The sequence below is a fragment of the Nesoenas mayeri genome (assembly GCF_963082525.1).
Source record: "Nesoenas mayeri genome assembly, chromosome: 12".
Taxonomy (NCBI): Eukaryota; Metazoa; Chordata; class Aves; order Columbiformes; family Columbidae; genus Nesoenas; species Nesoenas mayeri.
In genome coordinates, this window is record NC_137547.1 from 14,125,416 (window position 1) to 14,148,557 (window position 23,142).

Genomic DNA, 23,142 nt, shown 5'->3' on the forward strand with positions numbered 1-23,142 from the left:
TATGTCAGACATGGGCTCTCTTAACCAGGGAGTTCGGTATTTGTGGGAGTGGAGGCTGGTGTGGCTCTTGCATGACTTGGGACACTCGTTTCTGTCACAGGCAGGGACATTGTACCACCTGTTCGTCCCAGAACATTCACTCCAGCCCAAGCTGTGTGCGGTGCCTGGTCTGTGAGTGCAGCCTGGGTGCTGAGTAGATAAAGCCCTCACTGCTTGGGCAGCCGTGTGGGAAGTGAGCCCTGTGGTTAGGGAGCTGTGTGGCACGTCCCCTGGCTTTGCTGAGCTTGTCCCTCTGCACCTGGGCTTCCTGTGTGGGGTTGCCCCTGTGTGGCACTGTCACCCCTTCCATTCTCACCCCAGCAGGGCTGTGGAATCAAAGCAAAGCAGCAGGAAGTCTTTGGGGTAGAGGTGAGGAGTAAGGGGGAGCATATAGCAAGCTCTTCCTGGTGGGCTGACCCCTTTTTTTGGGGCTACCTGTGGCCTCTCTTGCCACGGTGCTCAGTGTGGTGCCACCTGTCACCCAGCTCTGCTCTGCCCTGACCAAACATCGCAATGCTGCATTGTGGAAGGAGAGTGCCAGAGCCCAGTGGCATATCAAGAACAGATTTATTTAAAAAGTGACAATCATGTAGTTCATCTTGTGAAGAGCTCCACAGCCTCTGTCCCTGCACTTGCTGGGAGCATGTGGAGTGTGTAAGGAAGGGCAGGGAGGCAGGGGCTGGCACGGCAGCAGCCACAGCGTCCTGAGCCTGACCCAGCCAAAAGGTGATAGAGACAAATGCAGCTCCAACATCAGGGAGGAAGGTGTTGGGTAGCTGAGAAATGCCCGAGGTACATCCCAGCCCGTGGTGTAGAGCTCCTGAGCCGGGCAGGGGTGGCTCCCTTGGAGGATGCATGGTTAGAAAAAATACAAAAAACAAAGTCTCTAGAAAATGTTGATTCTCGCACAATAGAAAATAGATCTGCCTGGTTTTTTGGAAAGCAATTTGGTTTTTAACGTCTAGTGCTGATTGTTCCCCCAGGGTGCAGGAGGGTGATGCCAGTGGCTGTGCACGCGCGTGGGGGCTGATGTCCCTGGAAGTCCCGGGAGAAGCTTCGCTCCTGCCCCACGACCGCATGTGGGCCGAGGTCAGTTCACCTTCCCCTCGCTGTGGTGCTCTTGCCGCAGCGCTCGAGGCAGCTTGGGGTTGATGAAAAATCCTTTCAAGAACAAGTCTCGGACAAAGTAGGGCAGGTAGCGGTGTATGAAATACATCAGCCCAAGGCCCTGCCCTGGGTAGTAGCGCACGGCTGGGTTGGCAGCCAGGAGCCCGTCTGTGATGCTGTTCACCACCGCGCTGAGGTCCTCCACCGCCACCTTCATGAACTGGATGAACTGGCGGTTGATCTCCTCCACGTAGTCCTCGCCATAGGCCTGCAGCAGCTCCTGGGGCAGGCTGGCCACCAGCTGTTGCTTCTGCAGGTTCCAGAAGGCAGGGTCGCATGTTGTCCCTGCAAGGACGTGAGCTGCATGGGCCCCCCCTCCTCCAGCCCCTCCAACATGGGTGCCAGGGGCTCCCCGTCCCTGCCCAGCCTCTTGGGATGGTTCTGCTGAAACCCCTGCTGAGCTGTGCCATTGGGGGAGCATCATGGTGGCTCTTTGTAGCCCAGGACTGGACCAGAGGTCTCAGACCCTGCCTGAAATGGGGACAGTACTACTGTAAATGTGGCTGAGCTGGTTTGGCCAGCCCCAGTGGCCATGGATCCGCTGGCACTGGATCCTGACCATGCCTCTCACCAACAGGAGCCTAAAGGCCCCAGAATGGCCACTGTCCCCAAAGAGGTGGCGGGGGATGCTCAGAAGCTGCATCCTGCACTCCCAGCAGCTCCTGCCATTGCTTCGTCACTGTCTCTTCCACCTCCTCAGGGTATCTTTCCTTTGCCGGCTGGTGCAGGCAGCCAACCCTCTTACCTGTTTTGTAGTAGCCGGGCAGGATGATGCTGACTTTGATGCCCCAGGGCTGGAGCTCGCTGCGAAAGGTGTCCATGAGCAGGCTGAGCGCTGCTTTTGATGTCCCGTAGGCTGCCAGGCAGGGGAAGGGCAGGTCGCCTGGCAGGAGAGACAGGAGGAGTGAGCAGGCTCTTGGGCCGGGGCTGCGGGAGGGCTTGTGTAGGGCTGCGCTCCCAGCCACAGCCTGAGGAAGGGGTTTCAGGTGCCAGCCTGGTGCAGCTGCCCGGGGAAGCAGAGGTGCTCAGGGAGCAGGTTGCTCACCCGCGGGGCTGCTGACGGTGACGATGCGGCCACCAGCAGAGCGAAGCAGGGGCAGCAGCCCCTTGGTGAGCTCCAGCGAGCCGAAGAAGTTCACCTCCATGCAAGTGCGAAACTTGCCCAGCGGTGAGAGCTCCGCGTCTGCGATGGTGTCGTTGAAGCCGGCATTGTTCACCAGACCCCAGAGCCCTGCAGGGATGGAATGCTCAAACAGGTGACCTGAATGGGGGATCCCCACCCTGGGGTCCTGCTGGGGAATCATGGGGTGACCCAGGACAAGGCTGTTGGCATGAGGGCCTGCAGGGGTGCAGCCCACAATGGGGAGGCACGTGGGGGCTTGGGCCTGCCACGCTGGCCACAGGCTGGCGTCCCGGGGAGCTGTGTCGGGTCCCAGCGGCGGGCCAAGGGCTCATACCTGTGCTGTTGGTGTGGGCCTGGATGTGCTGCAGGACGCGCTGGATGTCCTCTGGCTTGGTCAGGTCCATCTGCAGCAGTGTCAGCCTCGATGAACAGCTGCTGCGCAGCTCTTGGGCGCCAGGGCTCTGCGGGTCCAACACGCTGGCGAACACCCGAAAGCCCATGGAGTCCAAGTGCTGTGCTGTCGCCTGCCCAAAGCCCGAGTCGCAGCCTGTGAGAACCAAGAGGAGCCCTGCAGCGGCCGGTGACAGCCACCAGCTGCTGTCCCCAGCCCCCAGGGTTCCGACCCAAACTCTGCCTCTCCATCCCCAGGGACCAAAACCCCTGCCCTGGCATCAGTCACCCTGCTCCAACTTCCAACCTGCCAGGGACGTGACCTTGCTCTGGGGCATTTGCAGGTCGTGGAGCTGCTGTTTTCTCTCTCTATGGCACAGAGGAGGAAGAAAACACTCGCTTATCTGCAACCCCATCACCCTGGGTGCCTCTCCGGTGCAAGGTGCAGATAAAACTGCGGGCACAGTGAGGCACTGGGACAGCCCAGAGTTCAGCAGCGATGCAGGGCAGGAGGCATCACCCCCCAAAATATCCTCTAAAAGCTCCATCAGGCACCACTGGGAGATGGCACAAGGCTCCATGGAAGATGCTGTCTTTCCCTGAATGATTTTTGCTTCCCAGAAATGGTGGCCAAGAAGCACAGCAACCCATCGCTGCGCTGAGTGCTGAGGAGATTAAAAATGGAGAGGAGGAAAAAAAAAAAGGAGGGATCCTGTTCTGCTCCTGCCACTCTGCATCCTCCAAGGGGGCACTGGGTGGTGCCTCGGTTCCAGCCTCATCTCCTCCATCTCACCTCAAGCAGAGGCAGCGCAGGTGACACTGTCACCCATAGAGCCATTGTCAGGGTGGCTGGGGGACAGCCCAGGCAGGAGCTGTGTGTCATGAGGCTGGTGGCCGGGTTGGAGCGGCCAGGCTGCAAACAAACACTGGCAGCAAGGTACAGCCTGTTCCCAGGGCCGATGGCCACGCTGATAGCTTGGGAGAGCCTGCGCCACCACTGCTGCCCGGCCACATTAACCATTAACAGGGGAGCACTGAAGGGGCAGCTCCATGGCCCCTGCACCCTCCTGCCTGGCACCCTTGGGTTCTCCTTAGGACATCCCTAAGAAAAGGCCCTATCTGGCACCTGGAACAACCCTGGGATGGATGCAACAGTGGCCTGGAGTGCTCTCACCTGCTCCACAGGTCCCCATGATACCCCAGACCCCTCATGCCAGCCCCAGGGTGGGCACAAGGACTGGCTGTCCCCCCCAGCTCCCTGCTTCTGCACCCTTAGCCTGGGATTGGGGTACTGCCAGCTCCAGCTCACAGGTGCCAGCTATGTCGTCACCAGCTCAGCATCTGCACGCCCGTCCCCAGCTCAGCTTTGCTTTATTGCTGCGTCAGAAAAACGGTACCTGAAGTCCCTGGCCAGAGGCCAGAGTGATAACACACCCTGGAGGTGCTCACCTCGTGGGAAAGGGGCTGCAGGAACCCCCCTTTTCCCACACAACACCCAGCACCCATCGTGGGCACACACCAGCCTGGCTCAGAATCACCCAGCATCACCCCGGCATCACCCCCTGGTGCTGCAGGGGATGCCGAAGTTGCCACAGGGGATGCCAAAGGTGCCGCAGGCTGCTGGTGTGGCACATCCGCCTCTCGCCGCCTTGGGAACAGGTCGTGCTGCCAGCAGCCAGCCAGATAAGGTGCATTTCCCAACAGGGCAGGAGAAAACTGTAATAAAGATAAGGCTTAAAAATAAAAGTGCCTCACCGTGCTGCAGCCAGCACCCTGCCCACCACTGCCGCCAGGACACGGTTACCTGCGCTGCTCCCGCTCCAGCCAGCAAGAAAAACTTCCAGTCCAAACATGAAGCTCTCCATCACCTCCTGAGCATCAAAACACCAGGAAACATCCCAAAGACCCGAGAGCGCCAGGCTTGCCGGCTTGTTTCAGGCAAACCTGGCAAGGAGGGAGCAAACACAGCCGCAAGCTATCCGAGGCAGGCAGGGTTTGTTTTGCCTCAGTGGAGTGGGGCGGTCGGAAGATTTGTTTCGGAAGTTTTAATTTATTCACACACACAGAAAAAAACCCAACCTTCTGGGAGGCTGGCGGGAGGCCCGGGGCCAGGAGGGCGAGGATGCTCTGGTGTTATTTAAGGTCTCCGTTGCTGCTCAACTTCCTGGCCGCCAGGCTGAGGCATGGCCAGAGTGCAGGGAGGGACAATAAAACCTCCGAGACCAAAACACATAGCCCCAAAGCACAGCAGCTTGCCCAGGGCCATGCTCGATCCCTGTGGCACGAGCCACTGGGGCTGGCACAGGAGCCATTGCCACTGTCCCGGCTTCGGGAGCGCCGGAGCCGGCCAGTCTGTGCAGCCCCGGCGAGGCTGGCGCTAGGCGCGCTGCCGCGAGGATGCTGCATCACGAGGAGACACCGGCGCCAGCTCCCTCCCGCCCCGGCTCCCAGCTTGCCAACTGGCTTTGCATCCTTGCCGGCGTAAGTTGACCGCAGTTGGACAGAGCACAGGAGAAGCCCAGCATAGGGAGTGCAGTGGAGGAGGGCCAGGGGCTCGCAGCTCCCCATCGCATCCCCCCCATGGGCCCTGGGCCAGTAGCCAGAGGTTTTTGCTGCAGCGGGAGCAGAGCCTGAGCCTCGGTTGCAACCGGTTCTGCTTTGGTGCAGGCACATTTCTTTCAGGTTAGTCAGGCACGGCACTGGGTTTTTGCTGTCTCAGGTGTTCGCTCCTGCAGGCAGCACCAAGGCTGCCACACTCAAACACGTGCTCAAAATCAACAGCATGGTTTGCTGAGCGGAGCTGAGATGGGTGATAACACAGCTACTGTCCAGGAGGTGCAAACCACCTGAGCTTGGCTGGAAGAGTGCTGTGTGGCTGCAAAGATGCCCAGAGCCCTATGGGTGCCCGGGCACAGCAGCAGCTCCCTGGGAGCTGCTCCCTCCACAGCCACCCCAGCCTGGGACCTCCAATGGAGCAGCTCCCCCAGGGTCAGCCCTGGCACATGGGGAACCAGCAGTCCCTGGTAAGGATGGACAGCAGGGTGGCCATGGGGAATTCTTTGGGAATGCTCCATCTCTTGACAAGCCCGGAGGCAGCTGGTGCCTGTCAGCTGAGTCAGACACCCAGAGCAACATTGTCCCTGCCCCAGCTCTGCAGCCATCACCTTGGTGACCCATGTAGCCCCCACAGCCCTGCCACCGCTCCCCAAATCCCAGGACATCAATCCTGCAACCTCTACCTGGTCCACACCAAAACCACAGAGCTTTTGGGCTGCTTGTCCCACCATCCTGCCCAAGACACCTCGCCAAGACAGGGCTGTCACTACTGTCACCAGCCTCCCAGCCCCAGGATGGCGCTGGGCTCAAGGACACCATCAGCCGGAGGGGAGCCGAGGCACTGAGGCTGAGCGGATTAACACACTGAGCTGCTTGTTTCCATAGGCTCAAGCTCAAATCCTGCCTGGGATGCCAAGCTAAACATGACTGACATTTTGCTCAGAGGTGTTGCCTTCTGGCCCCGGCAGGATTCACCGCCTCGGGTCCAGCCCCTCCAGGCATGGGACAGGGTCGAGCCCAGTGGGAGGCTCTGCCAGGCACCAGAGCGGGTGCAACAGGAACAGACTCTGGCTCAGCTGCTTTGGGACAGTCACCCTGGGTGCTTCATGGGGATCCTGCAGAGGAAGAATCCCAGGGCAAAGTGGTATTGGAGGGGATGTGGCACCCCAAAAGTGACTCAGGGAGGGGTCTCCTGCACAGAGCATGTCTAGGTGGGAAGAATCACCAAGCAAAAGCCTGGATAAGGAGGGCAGGGCCCTGTGACCAACACCTCCTGAATGCCACCCACATTTGGAGCGAGGAGTGATAAAGGGGTGATGTCAGCCCCAGGCAAGAGGGAACAAATTCTTGGCAGGACACTGGGGAGGGAAGGGATGGCAGGAGCACCTGTGCCCATGGCAGCTGAGCCGCCACGGCTGCCCCATCCAGCCATCACCCACCGCCTGCCCACACTCGAGGTCCTGCAGGAGCAGGGCGGGCAGGGGCACCAGCAGCCCCCACCCCACCCAGAGGCCTCACCATCAACAGGAAACCGCACCCCAGCCAGCGGCTCCCACAGCCGTGTGCCCTGCCGGCAGCGGGGTGTCCCCACTCCCCTCGGACACCCCAGGAGCAGCCCCCATATCGGGGTACTGGAGGATGCGGCCAAGGTGGCAGGAGGTGACAGAAGCCCAGGTGGTGGTGCTGCTGCTGGTTCTCAGTATCCAGTTTTGGGAAGCCATGAGCCAAATTAAATGAAATTAAACCCAGGGAGATACCTTCAGGGATGACCCAAATCCCATCCCCAAACCTCTGGCAAGGGGACAACACACAAGCACCCCCAACCCAAGCAGCCTGACGGGGTGTCCCTGCAAAGCCTCAGCCTCCTTCCCCAGGTAGGATCTGAGCCAAGGGGGGCACACATTGCACCCCAGGATCCCCACATGGCACAGCCAGACACAGGGAGATTACCGGGATGCTGACAGCTCCTGCAGCCCAGAATGAAGTGTCACATCTATGTGACATCTACCAGGGGGACCTGTGGACCATGGCAGAAGGCTGAGCTGCAGATGCCTGGCACTGCTGGGGGTACTGGGGTGACCCAACCCCCTCCCCATGCCTGGTTCAAGAGCCAGATGGTGTGAATTACAACAGATTAGCCAAGTGTTTCTGAAGACTCGCACGCCATCACCTCCTCTCAGGAAGATATCTTTCACTTAACAAAGAGAAGGGGGGGAAATCTGATTTTTCTGCCTAGACAACCCAAAGCAGCCAGGCAGAGATGACGAGGAGCCCTGAGGCTGGTGCAGATGCACCCACAGCTCTTGAATTAAAGCCCATTTCTCAGGTGCAGGCACTGGTGCATCAGTATTGGGGACTCTATGACACAAGAACAGCCACAAGATAAATCAATGTGGGCAGCCACAGCCCTCCCTGTCCCTAAAAGCCACTCAGATGCCTTATCCCCCCTGCCAAAGCTGGGCAGCAGATGCTGCTTGCAAGCGGTGGGGGTAATGAAGCCAGGAGCTTGTTACATTGCACCTATCTCCAGTGCAGCCAGGAAAGCAACAAGCCCAACCAGGACAGAAAAGAGCCCAACTTGAGCCCAACCACCTTTTCCTCTACAAGACCGGTGCCTGGTGAGATGCTCAAGGAGGTCAGGATCCACCCAGGAGCTTGCAGTCATCTTTACTGCAGGCTTTAAGCTCTGGGGAAGGCAGCTTAGCACCTGGACCTGCCAAGCTCAGCCTAAGTGCTTGCACCAGCAGATACAAAAGCACTGGGATCTTCTTCAGATGTGGGAGCTAAAGGCACAGGACAGCCCTGGAGATAACCCAGCCCCAGCACGGCAGTGATGCTGCTGCCAGTGAGGGCCAACCCAGGGCTTGCAAACAGGCGGGGTGGAGGAAGTGCCTCTCCTCCCAGCAACACCTCAAGGTTTCACAGAAAAATGGCACAGAAATTTCCTAGAAGCAGCCGCTCACCACCTCACATGGCCAGAACAGCTCTTCCAGCAGCCACCATCCACAAGGGAGATTGTCTCCTTGAAAGGAGCAGCCAGACTCTTCTGTTCAAGGATTTGATCTTCCTGCAGGAAAGGATGATCAGGAGAAGATGGCAGTGTGGATGTCACCTGGGAAAAGGCACAGCCTGTGCGTCAGAGCTAATCTGGGATGGATGGATATCCCCCTAAGAAGAGGAAGCTGTGAAGAGCTACAGCGATAACTGGGTTAATAATCACCTTCAGAGGGAACATGGTGAAACAGGAACACGGCGCTGGTGAGAGCCATCCATCAGCAAGAGCTGTCACTGGGAAGGACACCTGCGGCCCAGGGACGGCTCGGCCAGACGGGTGCGGATGCAAAGGCGGTGCCTGTAACACATCCACCCGCGCTCTGGGGAGGCCGTGTGGGACCAGGCTGGGAAGCCAGAAAGCTCCACCACCCACAGCTGGGATGCAGCACTGAAGATGCTCCTGGGGAACGATGCAATGGCAGCAAAGCCATGGCTTGGGCACCTCCTGGGGCATCCCTGAGTTGCACAAGGGCTCCCCAGGGACACCAGCCAAGCCCCCTATCCATCTCTCAGATTCAGAAAGTCATGCCTAAAGTCTGCTATGGGCAGGGCTAAGCCATCCACAAAGCAGCAGAAGGGAAGATCAGCTCTTCTGTGTGGGCCACCAGAAGCCATCACCACCTTGGGACACCTCAGGGAAGGTGGGACAGCAAAGTGCCAAAGGACCAGGAAAACCTCTGGCCATATGGTGAGTCAGGTCAGCCATGGGAGAGATCTGAACTGCTGCTCCACCCACCACACCAGGGAGGTGGACAAGTCACAGGGGCTGGGATATAGTGCCAGCAGGGACAAAGCCAGGCTGGGGCAGTGCTGACCAAAGCATTCGCTCCACAGCAAGCCCAGGGGATCATGATGTGAAGCAGCTCAGAGTGTGCAGCACTACAGTAAAGCTACAGAGGTTTCAGTGGAGTTGTAGCAGCTCAGGGGTATTTTGGTGATGAAATTCTACTTTGCTTGTAAGGTGCCACCTCATCACTGCCCTTGTCACAAGAATAAACTCCCACTACATGCCACAAGTCCAGGCAAGCAGAAGAACAGGTGCCAGCCCTGCCCATCCCCATAGCCCAACTGGGCTCTCCAGTTGTACCAACTGTATTTTCTTTTACACCTTGCAGAACCACATGGAGCTCAGTTGGTTTGTCTTTTTTTGTTTTTTAAGAAACTGAGCAAAACACTTGAGTGAGCACCAGTTGAGCTTCAGCCAAGACAGCTTTTTGAAATATATTGAGCTGTTAAGCTCTCCAGGCTGAGAGCCATATGCCCATGGCCACCTCAAGCCACACCAGCCCCTCCTGTACCTGATTTAAGTTGTACCCTCCTCACCCTCCACCTGCAGCTCCCACCAGCTCTTCAGAGTCAGAATTTGAGTATCACAAGACTATTTTGGTGCATTTTCCCAAAATACATGAAGGTGGCCCTCCAGGCTGATGTGTTTAGACATAGTGTGCTGAAGCAGGCTGAATGGAGGTCCACAGGGCAGCACCCACACATTCTTCACCTTGGGAGAGCACAGGCAGAGCCCAGCACACCAGCTGAGGCGGGGAGATAAGTCACCATGGGATGGCTGCACACCCCAGATTATAGAGCTCATCCCCACCTGGTCACTGGGACCCTGGAGAAAAGCAAACATTGGTCACGGTGTCTTTGGATAGGGTCAGGAGCAGCACATGTGCACAGCATGATGTTTATGCCAAACTGGAGTATGACCAGCAGAGTTTGGAGGGATCACAAATCTGCTCAAGGGTATGTCTGGTGGAAGCTGAGAGACCCAGGATCAGAAGATCACCACCAGAACGAACAGAGAAAGGCTTGAAAGGAGATGCCAGACATTCAGAGCTTCTGCAGAGGACATCAGGGCAGGTATCTCCTCCCAGACCTCAGCTCCCCAGCCCATCCCTCCATCCCCAGCCTGCCTGAGGAGCACCCACCATCTGGCCCCCTGGGGTCAGCTGCCCAGCAGGAGGCTGCACCGCCACAAAGCCCGTAAAGCCGAAAACTGCCTTTTCAAGATTACAGCCTGAGCACCAGCAAATCCCAGGACAGCCCCATGTGTGCCAGGGAAGCCAGCTCCCAGCAGGAAAGTTGATAAAGCTCAGGGGCTGGCATCCACCCAGGTGAGAAGGAAGCAGGCACAGGCTGGGACATGAGAATGGTGACTGAAGACAGTGGATACACCTGAGCAGCCAGGGAGAGCTGGAGAAGGAGGTAACATGCTAAAAAACCCCCCCAAAAAAGTCCCAAACTATGTCTATAGCAACACACTGCCAGCATGGCAGCAACAGTCTTGGGCATTTCCCACCTTGCAGGCTCCACGGCAGCAACTCAGATCTGAGATGGCAGGAGGGACATTGGGAGGTGGAGACATACGAACACACTGCAGTTGTTCCTCCCACACAGGTCAGCTGGGCAAGCACAGGTCCCCAGCTGGGGTTTTGGAACAGCACTGAAAGATGACTATGGGGAGAAGGCAAACACTTGCTCAGACTTAGTGGAGGCACCCTGAAGACCTCTCCCACCCCATTCCCACTCAAGACAAACCCTGTCTGTCCAAGTCCATGGCCTCTGTGTTACCAGCAGTAAAGCAGCACAGCTCTTCTGCAAGCAAATCCTGACTTAAGGGGAGAGCTAGACTCAACAGTGGGTAACACAATCCCAGACCTCGTTAACGATGTGCTGCTCATTGGACTAAAGGGCAGCGACTGCCTACACTTCTCCTTCCGAAGCATCCGTTCCCATCTGACAATCTCATTTCTGCAGGGAAGTCTCAGCTTTGTTGCTCTCATGTCCCTGTGTAACCCTCAGCACTAATCAAGCCAGCTTGGGTTTCTCTACCAACTTCATTCTCCCACAGTGTGCAACTTTGAGGCGCTTTTCCTCCTGATTAGCTGTGCTCATCATTTTTGGTTAACAGTGCTAAAAAAAACAAAACCAAACAAACCAACCAAAACAAAAAAACCCACAACAACACCACCAAACAAAAACCATCCCAACAGGTCTGTGTCATCAGCAGGCTTTGAAAGTGCTTATTTAATAGATAAAGGAGAAAGCTGAGTGTACATATCTAAATGGTTGTGGTGAGCAGGGGTAGCTATCTATTTCCGAAGAAACCTAGCAAGAGGAAGAAGAATCCTAAAACCGTGGAGAGCTGCTGACAAAGTATGGGGAGAGCTTCAGCCCTGCAAAGAGAGGCAGAGAGAGCAGGTTTCCTCCTCTGCTCCCAGAAACCAGCAGCAAAACCCACAACTAGAGAGTTTATCTTGCGCTTTTATTTTTCCTTCTTTAAATATGCAAAGGATTGCTTGTACACCAGGGGTGGAGTTTGGGTGTTTAGTTTTGCTTCTGTTCCCCCCTCAGCTTGGAGGAACAGTTGTCTCTGCTGTTAATTTTTAACGCAACCTGGAAAAACCCGAGCAGTTCCTGGGAATGAGCTGATTTTCAGCCTGCACCTGGCCTGGAGAAGACCCCAGGTACCCCACAGCCAGCTCACCAGCTCCAGAAGCAGCATAGAAGTTGCCTATGGAGAGCTACAGCATCTCTGCATGAGGCTTTGCCCAGCTTTGGCTCCGCAGCAAACGCAGGCTGTGAATGTGCCGTGCCCGTGCTCCAGCCGTGCCCTGGAGCAGAGGTGCCCATCCCAGAGCCAGCACGCATTACTCAACAGCCCCGAAGTCCAGACCCTTAACATCTCTCAGTCACCCAGTTAGCTGAAAAAAGGGTCTAAGAGACAGCATCAAAGTCCAGACGGGAGCGATGCTGCCTTTTGTTTTTTTAACCAAGAAAAGTCATTTACCTTGGCGGCAGAACAGCGAGAGTCCTGACATCTGGATTGAATCACTTCGTCCTGCCACAGTCACCAGATGCTTCAACATCTGTTGAGTCCATGGGAAACACTGAAGCTCCACTTGACTACGATCAAGTTGCAAATCCTCTGTTAACCTTGAACACGCTCTGAAGCCCTGACCCATTTCAGATCGCTAATGGGGCATGCAATCATAACAAGAGAGCCTCACCGGGAACACAGTTTCCCCTGCAGTGGGGAAGGAGGAGAAGAGAGGAGAATGTGGCAGGTTTGGGTTCCGGAGCAGCCCGACCTGCCAACTGTTTTTGTTCACAAAGTGATTTGTTGGGGACAGAGCAGTCCACAGGTGCCTCCTGGCTTTGTAGGCTGCACCAAGGAGGAGCAAGGATGCAAGGCACCCAATGCACCTGCCCCAGGCAGCAGTCCTATGGCTTTGGGTTATTTCAGAGCTGTGTAATTAATTCAGGTGCAACCTTCACACACAGAGCAGCAATCCACCATTTTCAACTTCTCATCCAAGCTGAAGTGGAAGAATCAATACATTGCTACACAGCTCCTGCCTTCCCTCCGCTCTGGCAAAACTCTGCAGGCATGCAAACTCTATGGGCTGGTTTGCATTTGGTCCTTTCCAAGGATCTGCATAATTCAGGCAGTTAACTACTGTCTGAAAAACCTCCCCGAGCAGCCACACACAGCAGAGCTACGCAACAGCAAGGGGCTCACAACTGCTCCAGGTGCACAGCAGGATGCACAGATGCTCCCAGCCATCCCTCCACCACCTCCAAACATTGAATTCAGTTGTGTTCAGCAGCTACTGTGGACTCACTGAATTTCACAGGCATCCACCAAGACCACAGGGACCAAAGAATGATCTAAACCGACATCTAAACCAACCCAGGTCAGAACAAATCCTTGCATAAAGTGCTATCAGTCTGGATCTGGAGAGGCCGAGTGATAGCTCATCACCTTCTCTCAAGGCTGCCCTCACAGACCATACCCCTTGCACAGGCTACAGAGGCTGGAGTGCTTTTATATCAATCCAGATAGGAAGGAGATAGATAGGTGTACAAGCAACACTCCTCTTTGCTCACACAGCTCAGGGGGACCCTGACATACCCAAGGACACCCAATGGTGCTATTTTCAGATTTGGGAATGGGCACACACACGAACCAGTCCTTTGATGACCAGAGCAAGGCTGCTCCCGGTGAGTTACCGGCACACAGGTGCCAAGTACCAGCATCAGCACCCTGGGGTGCCCTGACCACACACTGGTGGTGACGGCTGTAGCTTGCCGGTGCTCCATCAGCCTCAGGTCAGGCAGCTGCCTGCACCCAGCCTGCCCACACCGCAGGCATGTTGGGGCCCCTGCAGCTTCCCACGCTTGGCCAAAACCTGTGCTGGACCATGAGCTTCTCTCCAAGGTAGATTTGGACTCACAGGACAGCACATCAAGGTCAGCGTGGAGATGGCTGCTGTCTCGTCCCAGCCTGGGTCAGAGCAGCTGATCTCTGCTCCCCTCTTCATCCTGCCTGTCCTCCCGGGGCTGACCTCTCCCAGCCCACACTGCACAGGAGGGCATTCTCCTCACTGCAAACAGCTGTGACCTCCCCCAGGAAGGCAAGATTAACACTTTCCTGGCCCCCACCCCCAGCCAGGCTACATATGCCGGAGCCGCAGTCCCAGAGAAGCCGGATGGTCGGGATGCAGAGCGAGAGCCCTGAGGTCACAGCCATGGATAAACACAGCACCACAGGGACTAGTGGCCACCTACTTCGCTAGCCCAGGGGATGCACCATGGGAGACCGCAGCATTCCTCACTCCTCTCCAGCAGCAGGCAGGACCAGGCAACTGCCTATTCCTGCTCTGGCCAAGCCCCAGCCCCATGCGCAACACCTGGAATACAAACCTGCAGCAGATGGGAAACACCACAACTTTCTAGTCCCTGCTGCTACTGCAGGGTCAGTGCCTTTGCTCTGCAGCAGCTTCACATCTGCTCTGCTACTTTCCCACCAAGCTGCATAGTTCATTTCCCTTCAACACCTCCCATAAACTAATTTTTGATTAGCCAGTGATGTCCAGACCAGCATATGGGGTTGGAACATCGCATGTAGGGCTTGACTTGGGGTTGTTCCTGTGGGTCTGGGAGAGTGGGCAGCTGGAAGAGCTGGGAAACCTCAACCAGGACATGCAGCAGTTGAACCTGTACAACTCCCTGCCACAGCATCAACCCAATGGCCAAGAAGTGCATATAACAGGAAACAATGCCTAAAGCTTCTGGGGCTGGGAGCTGCACTGCTCCATGGCAGGCATCAGGAGGGGACTTTGTGGCATTTCTCAGTTGACCTGCAGGGTCCAGCATGACATCCAGCATAGCAGAAGCCATGTCCCCAACCTCACACACCTTCACTGGTGCCTTGCATCCCCAGGCACTCAACTCCATGCTTCTCCCTCTGCTGCGTTTTGCTTCCCATAGGCAAAAGGAGGAAGGCCGGGCTGCCTTTCTCCAAGAGCTCACTCCTTTACTCACCCTCTCCGCCTGCCCCCACAGAAGACACCAAAAGAGACACCAGCAGCGACTCAATACCTAGTTGCCAGGAGGTGTCTGGAATTAATCCGCAAAAGAAACAGGCTAATTACCATGCAAATACTCAAGCAAGGGATGCCGTCTCAGGAAGAGCAGCCCTCGCATCTGCCCCTTGGCAGGCACCTGCTGGAGCAGCAGTAAGGAAACACTGATCCTGCACTACAGGCAGGACCTCGAACCTGTAAAACCACAACGTATTTACAGCTGGGAGCAAACACACCAGAGCTGCAGAGGTGTCACCTCAACACACCAGAGCAAGAACACCTTGTTCCAGCCACTGACTCACTAATTATACAGGCAGTGCCACAGAGCCAGGGCTGGCTGGACCTGGTGTGCCACAGGGCACCTGTGAGCGCTTTGTCAGATATGTCCTCCCCAGGCAGCCCTGCCCCGCTGCGGCTTTGACTTTTACTCCATTGAATCATGCATTCACCCGCTGCCTTCCTCATCCAGAGAGACCTCCTTCTGCTTCCCACTGGTGCTGCAGAGCCCTTTGAGCTGGATGGAGGAGGCAGCTCTCACCTCTCCTTGAAGGAAGTCCCCATCACAAGACCCAGTTTTCTAGGAAACACACAAACCCCTTTGGCGACTTGGCAGACTCCAAGCCCAGACAGAAAGTTCCCACCAGATGTGGGTTCCCATCCTTGGGACCACCATCATAGTTATGCCCACAGGTTTCCCTCCCTTCTGCAGTACCCTCCCAGCACACCTGCGGCAACAACCACCCTGGATCCAGCGCTTTCTCTTCATCCCGTGTCTGCTGCCATTGTCTCACAGCAAAGCACCTGCTGGCCACAGCTACCTTCATCATCCTCCAGACCCACTGCCAGGGCAAAGGAGAGGGCAAGGCACTTGCATACGAAGATATCCCCGAAAAATTCAGCTACAAGCCTGTGCAAATTCTGGCCCGGGTGCTCAGCACATCCCCTACAGAGACATCTTCCACATGGAGGAGCTCTGTGCCAGGCAGCCGCTGAGCAGCATTTCTCCAGGATGCCCTTGCAAAGAGGGGTAAGAGCCTCGTTTGTCCCCTGCAGCCCCAGGACAGACCTCTGGATGAACCTCAGCCCCAGGTAGCCAGCTCCACTGTAGCCTCTAGAGGTGCCACAAGAAGCTTTCTAAGAACAAGCATGGCTCCAGAGAGGAGGAGAGGGCAGCCAAGGTTCTCCAGAACGGCTCTGCGCCAGCCCTACCACGTGTCCTATTCAATCTCCCAGCTTTCGGAGGAAGCAGCTCCCGGCATCATGCTGCAACTGGTGGTCAGTGCTTGAGTCAAGGAGCCACTTGCAGAGGTCAGCTCAACTCTCTAAAGCCTCCTCACTTCAGGGCAGGGCCAACAGCAGGTACAGTCCAGCCAGCTCTGCTTGAATGTGGAGGAGGAGGAATGACCATGGTGGCCGTGCCACTGCTCTGTCTCAAGCACAGGATGGCACCCAGGGGGACTCCACTTGCAGCACCACACCGGTGCCCACGGGATGCCCCACTCCCCGCCAACCCCGACCACGCACTGGGGCCGTCGAGACGTCGAGGTCGTGTCCCCACAACTCACCTGTGACAAGGACGGCTCTGCCCGCCACCGGCAGCAGCCTGCGGGGCGATGCCCACCACAGCAGCAGGCAGGCGGCGGCAGCGGCCAGGGCGAGCCCCAGGGGCAGCGGCAGGCAGGCGCGGCACAGGCTCTGCAGCCCGGCCAGCAGCGCCAGGGGCAGCACCAGCCCCCAGCCCGGCCCCAGGGTTCGCCGGGCCGCCCGCAGCGCCAGGCTCCCGGCCAGCGCCGCCCACAACGCGCCGTACGCCCAGCGGTCCAGCCCCGGCTCCATCCCGGGCCCCGGCCCCGCCGCTGCCGCCGCGCCCGGCCCCGCCGCGCCCGTTTATAACCGCCCAGGCGGTGGGAAAGGGGCGGGGCCGCTCCCGCCCCCGCCAATGAGAGACGATCGGGCCCGAGCCGGAGCACCGGGCACCGCCGGGACCGGCCCGGCACCCCAGCGGTACCGTGCCGGGGAGTGGGGCTGGGACCGGCGGCGCGGAGCCCCGCGGGACACTGGGACAGCTCCGCGTCGGCTCGGCACGGCTCGGCACGGCTCAGGACATTGTGCTACCTCGGTAGGTACGGCTCAGCTCGGTACGGCTTGGTTTGGCTCAGCTCAGTTTAGCCAGGCTCGGGACATTGTGCCACCTAGGTAGGCACGGCTCAGCTCAGCTCGGTTCAGAATGGCTCAGGACATCATGCCACCTAGGTAGGCACAGCTCAGCTCGGCACTGCTTGGATTGGCTCAACTCGGCGTGGCTCAGGACATCATACCACCTAGGCAGGCACAGCTCATCTCAGCAGAACTTCACATGGCTCAGCTCGACTCTGTTCAGCACGGCTCGGGACATCATGCCACCTAGGTAGGCATGGCTCAGCTCGGCACAACTCAGTTCAGCTCAGGCTGGTTCAGCATGGCTCAGGACATCATGCCACCTAAATAGGTGCAGCTCAACTCAGCTTGGTTCAGCTCCACTCAGCACAGCTCAGCTTGGCACAGCACAGCCTGGCTCAGTTTGGCATGGCTCGACTCGGCTCAGCACGGCTTGACTTGGTTCAGCACGTCTCAAGATGTCATGCCACCTTCAGCACAGCTCAGCTTGGTTGGTTCAGCACAGCTCGGGACATCATACCACCTAGCTAGGTAGGCACAGCTCAACTCAGATCAGCTCAGCTTGCTTCAGCATGGCTTGACACAGCATGGCTTGCTCAGCTTGGTTCAGCCCAGCCTGTTTGGCTCAGTGTCTGTGCCAGGCAGAGCTTCCTAGCAGGATGCACCAGTGCCGTCAGCCCCACAGGACAGGAGGGCAGGTCCCCTGCCCTCTGCCGGAGCCACAGGCAGTGCCACCAGCACCCACACACCGTTGGGACAGGGGGAGCACAGGGTACGGCCTCCCCCTGGGGCCACCCCTCCATGGATGTCTGCCCTTGCAGGGTGGTGCCCCCAGGACCTGCTTGTTTGCCCCGGGAGCACCGTAAGGGTGCTGGACCATGCGCCACCCAGCACCTGGCACCTGGGCCAGCCACACTTCAGTTTCTCCCAGTGCCTGGACCAGGCAGGTGTTATAAGATGTGAATGAATTCCCAGCTCCTCTCTAGGAACCCTGTGATGTGGGGCTAACAACCCCTGAGTGATCCCAAACCGTTTCTCAGCACCCCATTGTTGGTTTGCCACCTGGAACAGTCAGCACCCTGCCACGCGTTATTCCAGGGCTATGGCACGGCGAGCTGTGCTGGAAGCCTGGCTCCTCGCTTGTCCCGGCTGGTGTGGAAGCTCTGCCTCGCAGTGCTGGGCGCCAGGTCTGTGCCACCTCCGCCAAGTGCTGGCAGGAGCTCCCTGCATTACCCCAGCTAGGGGGGTAAAGTCCTCTCCTTTCCAGGTTTATTACACAGGGTAATTGCTGCCGCTGGGCTTGCTTTATTAAGTGCCTGCTTTAATAGTTCACCAGGTCTCTGTACTTGATAATCCTTCATGTGTCCGTGCCATGCAGTGCTGCTGGCTCTTGCCACGAGCCTGACCCTCAGTGCCCTCTGCGTGGAGGGTGAGATGCTTTTGTGTGCCAGGATCAACACTGGTCTCTGATCCTGGAGTAGCCAGGCTATGCCAGCCAGGCTGCCATTGGTGCCGGTTGGCCCTGCCAGATTCCACAAGCCCTGGCATGGTGGTGGCAATGGCAACAGATGCCTGTGCCATCCTTCTTGGAAACAACCCCTGTGGTACCTGCGAAAAAACGCATTTCATCAGCGGAGACAGTGGCAGCTCTGCAAAAGTGCAGAGTCAAACAGGCTGGGGTGGTTTTGCTGGGGTGTGGTGGTGGGACCTCGCTGGGTTCACAGCCCTGCTCCTCCAGGCAGGAGAATGCCAGGAATGCCGGTGAGGTAGAGGAGAAGGAGGATGTTGCCAACTGCATGGCCGTGGGCTGTCCCTCAGGGATCCGCTCACTTGTGGCACAGGGCTACTGAACTCAGTGAAAATGATGGAGGTGGCCACAAGGCAGAGCTTTGGGGGATTTGGGTTCTGAAGAGTATCCTGTTAAACATCCCAATCCCATTGCTTCACCAGGGCTTGAACAGTTGTTGAAAGGTTGTTTTCCAAAGATGTGGTATCCAGAGAGAGAATCCCTTGCTGCACCGGCTGAGCCAGAGCTGCTGGGACATGCAAGGGAGCAGGGTGAGGGATACGGTGTTTTACAGAGAGAGACAGAACATAGAGTCTGCACTGGTGGTGGTGTTTCAGCTAGGGCTGTTTCCAAATTGCAACGTGAATTGACACATCTCCTTGAGAGCTGGGTTGGCTGTCCATCCAACCATCTCTTCCAGAGTTCCTCACGCATGGTCTCAGGATGCCTTTCTTGTGAGACACCTCAAAGATGGGTTGTAGATAGCCATGGTGTGCTCTGTTGGCCACAGTCAGGGCTTTCCATGGATGCCCTCACCAAGAGGTCTGCTGCGGCAGGGCTGGACCACCAGCACCCTTTGCCAGCTTTGGCTGTTCCCCAGCTCTCCCCAGCAAGGCCACCGTGTGCTTAGGGTGACCTTGGTGACTATTCCCTTGAAGACAGCACCTGGCCTTGTTCATCTTCCCGTTGCTCAACACCCAAGGGTGCCTCCCAGCCGTGCTGCGCTGTTAGGAAATGCTAGTGATAGCCCCATTACCTTTTGACCTACTCGAGCTCTTCCGTACCATTGTGCTAATTAGAGCTCACCTTTTCAGGGGAAGCGGGGCTGGTTAGACCGCAGCCACCTCCCACACCCTTCCTGGGCTGCTCATGCAGGTCCCTGGGGGACAGACACCACGTCTTCCTAGTGCTCCCCTTGCCCTAGGCTGTTCCTCCAGCTCCATGGAGCCTCCCATGACTAACAGGTTTTGAGATAATTGTTCCACTCCCTAATCTCATCTGCAGAAGATTCATGACATTGTTTTCAACAATGCCATGAGCCATTTCCAGGGGCTCTAAGCCCATGAGGGATGTGATTCATCCACACTGCTCCCACAGGTACTTAATCTTCTCCAAAACAGTAAGTCCTTCTTCTACAGCTTTATCTCCTTAGGAAACACCAGCCAGGCAAACACCTCACCGGACACTTTTGTGTGTTCAAGGCTGATGGAAGCTTGTGCCAGCACTCATGTCCTTGCACAGGTCATGGAGTATAGTCCTTCCTCAGGAGCAGCTGTCCCAGGAGAGGGGACCATGGGTATGGGACCCCCTTGGCCGTCACTTGTGGGCTGAGTACCTACCATGGACCATCAAGCGCATGGGAAAAGGGATGCTGGAAGTGTTCCTTGCTAATGAAAGCTCATTTTTTTCCCGTGCCATGTCCTCAAAGAGCCCTTGGGATATATGTGGGTCCACCCTTCTTCATGGTGAAGATGTGGGACCCTGGAACCCATTGGTGTCTGGGGCCAGAGACAGTTTAGGGGTGACAAAGGCCATTGCACTGCCTGGAATTAACTTCCATTTTGACCCAATGTGTCTTGCAGAGGACAGTGATTAATCACTCCCAGCATCAAGTATTTTGTCCTACCACTGAACTCGCTCCGTTCTACTGGTTCTGGTTGGACTTTGCTCCCTGTTATTGTGGCTTTTTTCTCTGGGGAGGGCAGATCCTCAGGTGGCTGTGATTCAGCTAAACCAGGCTCAGCTCCAGGAGACGTTTCCTGCACCCAATGTTTTAACATCCTCGTGATCCTTCCTCAAGCCTTGGGCATGTAAACAAAACACAGGGTCTACCAAAGCCCAGCCTGGAGGTACTCCCCACAGCATGGCCAACCTGAGCCACAGTCACCCAAGAAGCCAGTTTGACCCTTTGTGCTGGGATCTTCTCTCCCTTCTCCCTGCCAAGGACTTTCCATCCCTTGTTCCATCCAACTTACTCTGAGCCATGACCGAGGACTTTTTGGGGGCTTTCCTTGCATTTTGCTGCCATAGAACACAGGTGACCATTTGCATCCATCATCCTGTGCACCCTCCAACCTGTGTGTTCCAGCTGTGATGCCCCATTGATGGGATCAGCCTGAGTCCCAGGCCTGGATCCTCCATCTATGGGGGTTTCCACGCACCTCGGCTGGATGGTGGGCACAGCACCAACCTCTCCCCAGCTCCTGGCAGGACCTCTCTGCTCCTGAAGCAGCTCCTTCAGGAGGACCAGGGCTGCTACCCAGGGCAGCCCTCTGGCCGCCGCGGAGCATCAAGCTGAGCTCTGACCCCAGACCCCGCTCCCTGCAAATCCCTTCGGCTCCAGAAAATTCCTGCCCTTGTCTTGTTTTTTTCAGATTGCGCAGAATCCCCCGGTATTTACAAAACACAGCTCCGCTTCCAACGGTGTTCATGGCTTCAGGAGAGGTTTCACCTTCTGGGAAGCCACTCCCCAGCCTGACCTTGAGCTCTTTCACCCTAGTAAGGACCTCATGTCACCATGCCTGCTCGCCCACATGACCCTGGCAGCCCCTTTGCCAGCCAGGCTTTGTGCACCACAGCTCTCCAAACAAGCTGGTTTTAGGCTGCAGGGACTTCGCTCCTTTGACCTGGCTGGGAAGCTTTGGTGATGCTCCAAAGTGCTCCCGGCTCTGCTAATGCCTTGTACTCTATATTCCCCATCTCCTGGGACATGTGTGGTACTCGTGCCAGGCTTGCTTTGCCAGCCCAGCATCACCCTCCCATCTCCCATCTCTTCCATGCTCATCACAGGACCTCTACCTTTGTATTAGGGTGATGGGGACAGAGGAAATGTGGCTCTCCCTTGACCACCAGACAGATCCCAGGGGAAGCCATCTGGGTCACGCTCCAGGTGATGTTCTGCCACCTCTGCACCCCGGGGAGAGGGCAGTAGGTCACGGCAGCAGTGACCTGGTTCCTGTCCCATGCCTCTGTCTGCTGCGGAAGGTGTTTGCAGAGCAGAGCATGTTGCCAGCCTCAGGTTGCTCAAGAGGGTTGGGGCCAGGAGGTAGAGAAGGAATCCTCCAGCTGAGACAGCAGGAGGAATTCCGGGGAGGCAGACGATCGCAATGCTCCTGGGAGGTGGCCAGTGTGCACCAGCACTTGCAAGAAGTGCTCTGGATGGCTCCAACCTGTGAACAAAAGTGGAGTTGTGCTGTTCCTGGTGGGATTTGTGTTTCTTATGCAAGGTGGAGGGGCTTTGTGGCTACCATGAGCCCAGGACCATGGGTGGTCTCCGGTTGAGCTTGGGAACAGCAGCGGGGACATGTCCACATGGCACAAAGGTTGGAGCTAACTTCAGAACGTGGTGGCAAAGAGGACCCTGTGCTGGGACAGTCACTAGGAAAGTGCTGGCAGGGTGGTGTGGAGGAGGCAGGGGACATCTTCCAGCACAGGCTCTGGAAGGGGTGGAAGTGGGTCTCCACCACCAAACTGCTAGAGAAGAGGGTAAATATGATAGCAAGTGGAGCTGGGCTAATTTCTGCTGTTCCCCTGCTCACCTCCCCATCTGGATGGGGGCCAGGGACAAGTGCTGGAGAGACAGCCGGGTGCAGGGGGACAGGAGCTTGTCCCTGCCAGCCAGACAAATGGCCAGGACCAAGGACGTGACTGTCATCCCGCTGGGGACACAGAAGCAGCACGATGTCCCGCTGGGGAAAGAGAGGGGGGTGCAGCCCCCCTGGGTGCTGTGGAAGGGAGAACAGAAAACCGAAGGCCAGCGGCAAGTGCCCAAAGACTGGCAGGACACGAGGCGTCACTTCGGGTGGCCTCACCATGCGTGTGGCCGCCGTGCCCCCTCGTGGCAGCAGGACAGAGCTGGTGGCCCTGGGCTGGCGTGAGCAGGAGACACACAGGGGCTGAGCCCAGGCGTGGGCAGGGATGGAGGTGCCGGGTTCCACAGGGTTCCTTGGCAGGTTCACTTCATCCCACCCAGAGCATCTTCCTTGGGGGTGTGGCACCCCAGCCCAAACTCTGCTGATGCTGCTCTGTATCCCCACCAAGCCTCATGTGGCAGCCCATGAATCTGCCTCTGCTCGCAAAGGAGCCTCCAGCATCATCCCACCCCCTCTCCTTCCTGGGGGACTGCGTGTGCCTGGTGTCTTTTTGGCATCAGCTACTTGCGCCACGGCCAAGCCAAGCACTTCAGGCGCCGCTCAAGGGCAGCGTGTGTCTGGGGACCGATGGGGAATCCCGGAAATATCACCAAGGCTGCAAAAAAAACCAAAACACACAACTAGCTGGAAAATATAAACAAGGGTTGATGGAGGCCTTTGCTGAGGACATGGCCTCCCCAAATGCTGACAAATCACTTGGGAGTGGTGGGGCATTTCCCAGCAGCCTGCCTCAGTTTCCCCCAGCAAGCCCTCAGAAGCAACAGCCCTGGGGTTGTCATGTGTATTGTGTCACTTTGGATACCTGGGGCAGATGCAGGGAGCCAGGAAGATGCTTTCCTATCGCTTTCT

At 57.1% G+C, this 23,142-nt stretch overlaps 1 protein-coding gene across 3 annotated transcripts; it reads right to left on the reverse strand.

The window, feature by feature from the left end:
* Window positions 1-42: 42 nt before the first annotated feature.
* HSD11B2 (hydroxysteroid 11-beta dehydrogenase 2) lies at window positions 43-16,547 on the reverse strand. Of its 3 annotated transcripts, none has more exons than XM_080351990.1 (5): window positions 16,263-16,547; window positions 2,664-2,876; window positions 2,252-2,437; window positions 1,952-2,089; window positions 43-1,456 (listed from the first exon to the last, which is right to left on the reverse strand). In XM_080351990.1, the coding sequence occupies exons 1-5, from the start codon at window positions 16,531-16,533 to the stop codon at window positions 471-473; spliced, it is 1,794 nt and encodes a 597-aa protein (XP_080208116.1). In that variant the 5' UTR covers window positions 16,534-16,547; the 3' UTR covers window positions 43-470. The 3 variants fall into 3 exon arrangements, with proteins under 3 accessions (XP_080208116.1, XP_080208118.1, XP_080208117.1); XM_080351992.1 differs by having other exon boundaries at window positions 505-882; XM_080351991.1 differs by having other exon boundaries at window positions 986-1,491.
* Window positions 16,548-23,142: the final 6,595 nt, after the last annotated feature.

Coding starts and splice junctions, on each gene's coding strand:
- HSD11B2 (XM_080351990.1), bottom strand. CDS start 16,533: ATGGAGCCGGGGCTGGACCGCTGGGCGTACGGCGCGTTGTGGGCGGCG. Junction 2,438..2,663: donor GGCCCACACCAACAGCACAG/GTATGAGCCCTT, acceptor CCATCCCTGCAG/GGCTCTGGGGTCTGGTGAAC. Junction 1,457..1,951: donor GCCCGGCTACTACAAAACAG/GTAAGAGGGTTG, acceptor TGGAACCTGCAG/AAGCAACAGCTGGTGGCCAG.